We start from the raw sequence: 10,706 nt of genomic DNA on the forward strand, positions 1-10,706 counted from the left end.
CTTGGTGCTTAAACTATGTTTAATAGGAGGGATAGAAAATAAGGTAGCAAAAAATAAGGGATAGAACATAACAATGGCAGAAAGGAAAATGGTTTCTTTTTTTTTTTTGAACAAAAAAGGTATTTCATTAAAGTGATTGCATCAGTTAAATGGCCCCCAATTACATGAGATAATACCCTCAACCTCAAATGGCTCTATCAATAAAATCTGGTGAAGCTCAAGGAGAAAGACTTGTACCAAGACCCGATGATGGGAACATTCCTCGGCACACCGATAATAGAGCACATGTAAGGCTCATTTTGACAATATCTGTACAATTAATGGAGACATCCAATCGATTGAGAGCACATAATATGTAGCATAGAGGCCACCAAGTACTCCGCACAGACTAATATCCAACAGAAAATAACTAAACCCACACAGATTTAGAGATCGATGGGAGACAATCCACACAGTTGATGAGCAACTCAACCAAATGGAAAACATAGGTGCTGTTATTATTTAGTGTGAAATAAGGAAAGCGAATACTTATTAATTTATAATATTAATTGAGGTAAAAAAGTAAATTTATCTAATTATAAGTGTGATGATGGGCAGATCGATCGTAAGGAAACTTTAGGATTCATAAGTGGACACATGATTTAAGTGGAACCCATTAAATAATCTTATATAGATAATTGCTGACTGGAAGGGAATTTAGAAACTTAAATTATTGCGAGTATGATAACTTTTTTCTTCTAAAATCTTTTATTTATGGACAGATAGATATGATAGGATCATATTTATTCTATTTTTCTTTCTAGTTTTTCTCTCACTTAATTCTTCCTCTCTTAAAATCTCTCCGTCTTTTTCCTTCTTTTTACTTTCCACCCCTACCAAACATTGAAGTTTGAATATGATATCCTAGCTGCAGTCCTCCTCTTAAATCTTAACACTTCATTCATATAAAGGGAACAAAATGGAGTTGACTTTGGGTAAATACAGATGTGCATTTTTTAATTATTTTATGTTTTATTGACTTCTCATCTTTTCAACAATCATTTCTTCTTTTTGGTGTATTTTCAACAACACATCAACAATATTGATGTCAGACCAAGATGTTTAAAGAAATAGAGAAAGAAGAGAAGGAAAAGAAGGGAAGATTGAAAATTATATAAATATTTTATATAGTTTACATGATAATTTATCTTTAACTAAGAAAATTTGATAAATTTTAGCATTTTCTAAATGTTAAATGCCAAGAGTCTAATTCACGGCATCAATACTAATTCACAAGTCTATCGTTTAATTTTAACATTAAAATTCACGAATGGTAAATTTCAACGTTTAATTTTACAAATTATGAGTGCATTTAGAGTAAGAATTCGTACTATAATTTAAATTATAATTTATAATTCGTTATAATATTTTTTTTATAAAAAATATACATAAATTAAAAATAATTTTAAATCATAATTATAAATTCATCAAATAAACGTCCATATTACCATTTTCCGGTGACAAATGTGGATAATTCTTCTCTCGACGCTATGAAAGTATCCTGTCCTGAGAGAAGGAAAATATGAAAAAGTTACAATAATAAGAGGACACGACACCGTTTCATAGTACGAAGTGGCCAAAAACGACACACACCAGCAAGAAAAAATATCAAAGAGAGTTCACTGGTGGCGCTCTTTCCACCTTATCCAACCTCCAAAACCCGCACAAGAACCGAACCAGTCTCACTAAACCCTCCATCTATGGCGGATCAATCCCACCCCTAAAACCCCACTTCCTTCTAGAATCCACCAAAACCCAAAACCAGTTCTTCATCTTGCTTCGCCATTGAAGCTCCAAAAATGGAACTCTCTTCTTCCTTCACGAACCTCCCGAACCCCTCAAATTACTCCTTCTCGTCCTCCTTCTCAACCTTCCCAATCCGGATTTCTCTCAAAACCTTGAACCCGAAAACCCCAACATCGCGAAACCTCCGAATTTTCGCCGTCGCCGTCGATCCACAACAAGACCTCCCTCGGAACTCTCCCCAGCGACTCCTCAAAGAGCTCGCCGAGCGCAAGAAGGCGACTTCTCCGAAGAAGAAGGTCCCGCCGAAGCGGTTCGTGCTCAGACCTCCATTGGACGACAAGAGATTAGCGGAGAGATTCCTCAACAGCCCCCAATTGTCCCTCAAATCGTTCCCATTGCTGAGCTCTTGCTTGCCCTCTTCGCGGCTCAACAATGCCGACCAAACCTGGATCGACGAATACTTGCTCGAGGCCAAACAGGCCCTCGGGTACCCGCTCGAGCCCTCCTATCGGTTCGGGGACGATAATCCGGCGAAGCAATTCGACACGCTTCTGTACTTGGCGTTCCAGCATCCTTCTTGCGAAAGGACGAACGCGAGACATGTGCGGTCGGGGCATTCGAGGTTGAGCTTTCTGGGGCAGTACGTTCTTGAGCTGGCGTTCGCGGAGTTTTTCCTGCAGAGGTATCCGAGGGAGTCGCCGGGGCCGATGAGGGAGAGGGTGTATGCGCTGATCGGGAAGAGGAATTTGCCCAAGTGGATCAAAGCCGCCAGCTTGCAGAATATTGTGTTTCCTTACGATAATATGGATAAGATGTTGAGGACGGATAGGGAGCCTCCTGTTAAGTAAGTTTGATTGGTTTTTTTTTTTTTTTTCTTCGTTTCTTCAACTTGGTTTTATTGGTATTGTGTTTGTTTTGTCTCTGTCATAGATATTGTGGGAAGTTCGCCAAAATGACAACCTTTAAGGCCCCGTTTGTTTCACTAGTTAGAATCAAACTCAAGTTTTCACGATAGTATTTTTCTCACAAAAATTTAATTTTATTTTATTTTTTGCTATAGTATTTACGAGATTCTCTCACATGAATTCACTTTTTAATTCAAGCTCTTAACTCAAATGAGAGAAAGTGAAATTAGCGATTGTTGGCTCGTAGTTGAGTATTATAGTTCTCTAGTAAGAAAAGTACTCTTTTGAGTGAGTTTTTTGCAATAGAAAGAAACAGATATCATTGCATACTAAATTTTTCACTTGCATATTAGATCAGTGTGTAAAATGGCTGGTGAGGCTTAAGCTTCTAGACTCAAGTGCTAGCTCGATGTTGGGCTTAAGAATAGGCTCAACGTGAATACTATACCTTCTATTACTTGTTTACACCTCTTGTCTTAGAAGATTTTAATCCTTAGTTTTTCTCTCCTTTAGGAAGAAAATATAAGGCATTATGATATGCAAAAGTATATGTGTTTTGAGTGAAGATGAAGAACTATATGATAATGTGCCTTCCTTGGTCTGAATTGGGATGTCATCTCCATCTTTGTTAATGCTATCTTTGTTAACGATTTTAATGGTAAATATTAGCATAGGGTCTTTTCTCTTTCTTTTTTTTTACCTTAAATTATTCCTTAGGTGTTGCCTTTCAGTAACAAATGATATCATATGCTGATGGAGAGTCCAAGTTTGTGTGAGGTCCATGTGGCATATTGGTTTAGTTTGAGTAAAAAGCTCATTGAGCTTCAAAGGTTTTGTCTTTTTCGGCAGGTCTGTATTCTGGGCTTTGTTTGCGGCAATATACTTGTGTTTTGGTATGCCGGAAGTGTACCGTGTTCTTTTTGAAGTGTTTGGAATGGACCCAGAAGCTGAGGACTGCCAGCCAAAATTAAGGAGACAGCTTGAAGATATTGATTGTGTTTCGGTTGAATTTGAAGGCGGCAACAAACTTAGCTGGCAAGATGTAGCTACCTACAAGGTGAGTTTACTTTTCCTCTGCATTTTTGTTTTCAGTGTTCATCCATCAATAAAGAATACCCAAGACATAGCTCCAGAGATCTTGCTTAGGAAACTTAGAGTATCTAATGCAATCATCATGTTCATCCATCCATATCCAAGTATGAGGGTACGAAATAATTTTCAATGACTAATGCCTAGATTTAGATAATCATCCGTGTTTCTGGAGTTTTAAAGTCCCCAGAAAAGTGCAGTATCTTTTCAATATACTGTTGGTTTTTTTTCCGGGGCCAGAAGTTAGAGTTAATGTTCAAGTTCTGTATACTTGACAAGCTCATGGACCAATATCTGCAGCAGTTTTAGAAATGTGAAAGAACAGTGACTTTTTTATTTTTTATTTATTAATTTCTTATGTAGCAGTTTAGAATATAAAACAGCAATGACGAGCCTCTTCGTGCCATAATTTAGAGTTATTTATTCAGTAGTCGGAAACTTTAATTTCTCCTAACACTATGTTTTATCCTCTGCAGCCTCCTGAAGATGCTCTTTTTGCGCACCCTAGGCTCTTCAGGGCTTGTGTTCCACCAGGTATGCACAGATTCAGAGGAAATATATGGGATTATGAGGGCCGACCGCTAGTTATGAAAGCACTGGGATATCCCTTACCAATGAAAGATAGAATTCCAGACATTACAGAAGCCAGGAACATTGAACTTGGACTTGGTCTACAGGTGACTATTTTCCTCCCTTTTATCTCTTCATTTTCCTTATTTATACATTTACTATTCACTAAATTTTGAGGTACAGGGAAACTAAGAAAGTTATGTAAAATATTATCAGGCGGAATGCTAAACTAGTATATTATGTTTATTGTGTTGGCTGTTGAATCCGATTCTCAATATTAATTACCGTGGTATCTGAGTAGCATTTCATTTTCTTACCCTTGCAAACTTCTCCAGAAGAATTAGCATATGCCAACTTAATCCCATTGACTTAAACCCGCCAGAGATGGGAGTTCTAGAAGAAATTTTCACTTGTTAACAATTTTTATCAAGGATGTATGTCTATTTTACTCTTTTTTTGTTTTTCATCACAGTTGTGTTTCTTGCATCCATCAAAGCACAAGTTTGAGCATCCCCGGTTTTGCTACGAGCGATTAGAATATGTTGGCCAAAAAATCCAGGTATCAAAACGTTTCCTCATCAATGAAAACCGGCTCTTTACGTTCTAAGGACAAAAGCTTCAACTTTCAAGTACTGAAATTTTGTCAAATTGTCATCATCAGGATCTTGTAATGGCAGAAAGGTTGTTGATGAAGCACTTGGACGCTCCTGGAAAGTGGATACAGGAGAGGCACCGCCGATTGGTCATGAACAAGTTCTGCGGTCGGTATTTAAGGGAGAAGCGTCTCCATAACTTTATCATCTACTCGGAAGAGGTTCAAGATAAATATGAGCACAATAGAAGACTACGGAATCCAGCCACAACTGCTGTCCAACAAGCCCTTCATGGGCTCTCATACACTATTTATGGGAAGCCGGATGTGAGGCGCCTCATGTTTGAGGTTTTCGATTTTGAGCAAATCCAACCCAAAGCTGTGTAAAGAAATATGAAACAAATATGAATCCAAATTCAATAGGTGGGTTAAAATAGACAAGATAGGGTATACTTGCATCCGCCAGAATGATATCTGGTACAATTTTTGCTTTTCTTAACAAGGCTTGTTTATTATAGGTATGTCAAAGTGCTAATTGCTTTTATTGGAAGAATGCTATAGGACACCGGTGGTGTTATTTAAGAGAATGTGGGTCTCGTAGTATGAAACTCACCTTCCATTTATGGTGATGTTTAGCACCGGTGGTGTTCCAAGCATCTTTCTTTTTATTGTATTCCATTAACATTAGGCATTCTTGCATGGTAGACAACATTTGGTATTGCTTTGAAATTATACGAGGATAATGGAGCATAATACAATATTGAGAGTGGAAATGCTGATGCTATCATGTCATATATGGAATACACAAGCAAAATGTGTCGTGAAATACATCAGCTTCTTTTTCCCTAGTGACATAACTGTTCAATTTGATTTTAGCTTCCGACAATATCTTGTAACACCTTCGAATTTCTTTCATCCTTAGTTCTTGTGTGAATTTTTGGCAATTGCAGTTATAAACAACCGAGTTGTGAATCGTAATTGAAGTTGAGAAATATGACCTAATGAAAGGAAAATAGAATTTTAATGGCGCTTTTTACGGGTACCATCAAAATGAAAAAAAAAAAATACAAAACTGATAGAATTAATACACATTTGATACTTTAGGACAAAATTCACCCGTAACACTTTTTTTTTTTTTTTTGTTCATATCCTATCACAAAAATTTCCAAAATCAAATCAAACCATTGAAGCCCCTAACTGAAGAAGAACCGAAACTTCTATAAAAGCCAACGCAAACGTACCAAAAGTACCATAACTCTGTATTAACTTTCTACTTGGAACGGCCTATCCCCAACAAGAAAGACTGAAAGAAAAATCATTTCACCTAACCAATCATTCCTAGCCACGTCATAGATTTAACTCCTGATAACATATATCATGTTTACTATGCGTAATCGGAATCAGCATGAATCAGAGTAGACAGGATTCGGAGTTGGTAGGATTCGGAGTGAAGAATCGAAGTCAAAATAAGTTGTTTACTTAGTGATATGATTTAGAATCGGAGTCATTCCAAATCTCATTTATACGTTTACTTACACACAGAATCAGAATAAAAAAGTGTAAAAGTATTAATATATCATTTAAATCAATTTGATATTTTCAATTTAAAAAAAATATTGTGTACTTATTATATTAAAATTAATCATAATTAAAATATTTAATGTAATAATTGGGTACTAAAATAATAAATATAAATTGTACAACTATTTAAAATATAAAAATAATATTAGACAAATAAAATAATAAATATATGTTGCATTTATTATTTTTTGAATTTTTTTAAATTGTGTATTTATAAGTAAATAAGGGTATAATAGTAAATTGATATTAATATTAGAAATGTGAGTCTCAATCCCAAGGGAGGGCATGAGAATGCCAATCTCATTCCTCAATTTTAAATTTGAGTAGGACCCACCAATTTCATTCACATTTCAAGCTAAAAAATAGCAAATAAATATAAGATTAACTCTCGTTCTTCACTTCCATTCTTCAATCTTAGTAAGTAAACATATAGACAGTTTGTAATTTTTTTTATTTTTTACTTTATTGTTACCATAGACAGTTTGTAATTTTTTTATTTTTTATTTTTTATTTTATTGTTACCCCCATAGACAGTTTGTAATTTTTTTATTTTTTATTTTATTGTTACCCCCATAGACAGTTTGTAATTTTTTTATTTTTTATTTTATTGTTACCCCCATAGACAGTTTGTAATTTTTTTATTTTTTATTTTATTTTTTTTTCCGGGGTAACTTAAGCACAAAAGGCGCAAGTTAGCAGTGGGAGGTGTAGTGGTGCATCACATGAAGGATGCGCACAACCCAGCAACTGTCCTCCGCTTCCTGTTAGTGTGCACCGTCATTGCCTCGCGTACGCCGGTTGCGCACCCTCCTAACGTGCGCATCCGTTCTCTCCAAGATCAAAATCCAACCAATAGTTACAACCTCAAAACCACCGCCTCTGTCGCTAATCAAGCACATCGGTCCAATCCCACCGCCGACGCCGAGATCTCCCCTCCGACGAGCCTCGCCGCCATGTCCAAAGCTCGCGTCTACTCCGACGTCAATGTCATCCGCCCAAAAGAGTACTGGGACTACGAGTCCCTCACCGTTCAATGGGGGTAAAGTTCGTTTTTTTTTTTTGGAACCCTAGCTCAGAGATTAGCAAATTTTGGATTGGATTGGATAAGAAAATACAGATTCTGAGAATTTTTGGACTGTGTTAGCTTAGTTTAATTTGATATCTGATTCATCCTTTTGAATCAAGATCGTGAAGAAGACGAGGCTGTGTTTTTACGTTTAGTTTGCTAGTTTTAAGTTGGATCTCTTGCTTTGTATCCTATAAGAAACCGATCATTGATCACATTTTGAAGGACTTGAGAATTCCTGTATCTTTATGTTGTGATGAATGCACTAAAAAGATCGAACTTTTGTGTTAAAAGCTGAGAAAGTTCGATTTTTTTTTATTGATTGATTACCGATTTTGTTTGTATTGTTCAACTTTCTTTTATATTTTGTGTGTTAAATCATGAAAGAACTTTTACCTCTGTGTTTGTTTCAGGGATCAAGATGATTACGAGGTTGTTCGCAAAGTAGGAAGGGGAAAATACAGTGAGGTTTTTGAAGGGATAAATGTGAATAGCAATGAGCGTTGCATTATCAAGATCCTTAAGCCTGTGAAGAAAAAGAAGGTAAAGTGTTGAATCTCCTTCCAAAAGTTACAGTAGCATATAATCAAGTGGTGGGTTATTTGGAAATTATTCTTGTAATATCCCGCTCATTAGAATTCATGATTGTATTGTGATAATCCCTTAGTTTTGTGCTATTGATGATTGAACAAATATTCGGATGCCAAGATATGAGTAAGAACATCTTCCGCCATCTCATTGTAGTAAAGATTGTAGCTTTATTTTCCAATTTTCTATATTATCTATGTATTGATGTCATATTTCAATGATATTGGTGAATTCAGCTTGCTTTTTGATTTTTGAAAAAAGAAAAAAAAAAGGTAACCTATGGATCTTTTTGCAGATAAAGAGAGAGATAAAAATACTCCAGAACCTTTGTGGGGGGCCAAATATAGTAAAGCTTCTTGATATTGTTAGAGATCAGCACTCAAAAACTCCTAGCTTGATATTTGAGTTTGTGAACAGTACTGATTTCAAAGTTTTGTACCCCACACTGACTGATTATGACATTCGCTACTACATATACGAGCTTCTCAAGGTAATTCATGCATTTGATTTAGAAAAATAAAAAATGTCTGTTCAGCTCTTTTCTCATTGGGTGCTATAAACTGATCAGGGCTTTTTTGGAATTTCTGATAATGTCATTTGTATCATATATATTGCAATGTTTGCTTCAGCGATGCTCTCAAGCCGCAACTGTATTTTTAAGTTGCCAATATGCTACATGTAATAGAGTCATGTAAATCAACGTATTTGCATGTATAGTTAAATTGTCCGTGTTTCTTTCATACATACTTTTGTTGCAATGGAGCCCAAATGATTTTTCATTGTTAGAATTCTCTTTTTCGGAAAAGGATTCTTATTATTTGTGTATGGCTTTGTTGTCTGTAAGACTTGTTTCTGTACAACCTCTTTTTTGCATCTGTCAAGTAAAGATACTTTACTATAGAAAAGAAAGAAAAAGTGAACAAAACGGGTTGCTTGTACACCTCAAAGGTGTTGAACTCAATGCACCTCAATGGAATAAATGATCTGTGTATTACAGGCATTAGATTTCTGTCATTCACAAGGAATAATGCACAGAGATGTCAAACCTCACAATGTTATGATAGACCACGAGTTGCGAAAACTTCGCCTGATAGACTGGGGTCTTGCAGAATTTTACCATCCTGGAAAGGAGTATAATGTTCGTGTTGCTTCAAGGTAATGTTTCACAGAACATTAATCCTTAAATTAATATCATTCACGGGAATGGTACATGGAGTGATTTATCATGTTTGAATCGTTTTTTATTTGATTATTTAGTTTGCCAATTTATCTTTATTGTAAGATCAATTTTCTTTCTTCAGATATTTCAAGGGTCCTGAGCTTTTAGTTGACTTGCAAGATTATGACTATTCTCTGGATATGTGGAGCCTCGGCTGCATGTTTGCTGGAATGGTGAGATTACAAACACTAATTTATACTCACAACACACAAGAGCCAATCCCTTGTAGTTTGAATGAGGTTAATCAGAAGCTTGCTTTGCTCATTTTGCTTGTAATGTACGCAGATATTTCGCAAGGAACCATTCTTTTATGGTCATGACAACCACGATCAGCTTGTCAAAATTGCCAAGGTAATGCTAGTACTATTTTAGCTTAAAAGAACTTGACCAATATATTCTGTGAACATTTCACGTAACTATAGAAATTAGTGATTTCTGTTATGTTTTGAATGGGTGTTAATAATGTGTTTAAGGAGAAAACAATTAGGTTACTACCAGTCTACCGTTTTGTATGGTGTTGGAATACACGTATAGGGCTTTTATTGCCAAATTTATCATTTACGTATATGCATGCTAGATATGCGTCGGACCATATGCAACGTTGTAACTTTAGCGGCTCACATGCATTTCCAGGTACTTGGGACTGACGAGTTAAATGCATATTTAAACAAATATCACCTAGAGCTTGACCCACAACTTGATGCCCTTGTTGGAAGGTAACTTTGAAATGTTTCTTCTTGAATGTGCAGTTGATATCTATATTTATCTGATACATCTTGCATATATCTTTTATGTCAAAGCCACGGTTTAAACTTTTCCCCATCTATGCAGCATAAAAATATGAATTGCAGTCCTGGATAATAAATTGTTTAAAACAAGTGTCGCTTTAAAATCTTATCATATGCTTCTGTTTTCTCTTGCAGGCACAGCCGGAAGCCCTGGTCTAAGTTTATTAATGCAGATAATCAGCATCTAGTTTCTCCAGAGGTCATTTACCTTACATTCATCTTTTACATGTTACACTGTTTGATTTGAAGCTCTTGTAAACGGATATAGGGACTCATTATTTTGTTGTTGATACGCAGGCGATTGATTTTCTTGACAAGCTTCTTCGGTATGATCATCAGGACAGGCTTACTGCAAGAGAAGCAATGGTAATTTTACATGACCTTATCAATGCTCTTGGTGATGACTATTTTATCTTTTCCCTTAACATTTTATGGCCTCCGTGCTTGACATTTTATCTATTTGTTTTTCCCTTTTTCTTGATTCTTTTCTACTTTGGGATCAATGTAATTACACTTGCTCTTG

The 10,706-nt window shown here is 35.8% G+C and overlaps 2 protein-coding genes across 2 annotated transcripts; both read left to right on the forward strand.

The window, feature by feature from the left end:
• The first annotated feature begins 1,667 nt into the window (after positions 1 to 1,667).
• On the forward strand, positions 1,668 to 5,745 carry LOC21389370 (ribonuclease III domain-containing protein RNC1, chloroplastic). Its single transcript, XM_010088658.2, has 5 exons — positions 1,668 to 2,629; positions 3,540 to 3,747; positions 4,256 to 4,456; positions 4,822 to 4,908; positions 5,011 to 5,745. The coding sequence occupies exons 1-5, from the start codon at positions 1,839 to 1,841 to the stop codon at positions 5,326 to 5,328; spliced, it is 1,605 nt and encodes a 534-aa protein (XP_010086960.1). The 5' UTR covers positions 1,668 to 1,838; the 3' UTR covers positions 5,329 to 5,745.
• Positions 5,746 to 7,235: 1,490 nt separating this feature from the next.
• On the forward strand, positions 7,236 to 10,549 carry LOC21389371 (casein kinase II subunit alpha-2; the record flags this gene model as incomplete). The annotated part of the gene is made up of 9 exons (XM_024161953.1): positions 7,236 to 7,561; positions 8,002 to 8,131; positions 8,472 to 8,666; positions 9,174 to 9,331; positions 9,478 to 9,568; positions 9,681 to 9,746; positions 10,029 to 10,111; positions 10,319 to 10,382; positions 10,481 to 10,549. Coding segments are annotated over exons 1-9 (1,173 nt in total), but the record flags the coding sequence as incomplete, so codon positions are not given.
• Between the last annotated feature and the right edge of the window lie 157 nt (positions 10,550 to 10,706).

The sequence above is a fragment of the Morus notabilis genome, unplaced genomic scaffold (assembly GCF_000414095.1).
Source record: "Morus notabilis unplaced genomic scaffold, ASM41409v2 Scaffold833, whole genome shotgun sequence".
Lineage (NCBI taxonomy): Eukaryota > Viridiplantae > Streptophyta > Magnoliopsida > Rosales > Moraceae > Morus > Morus notabilis.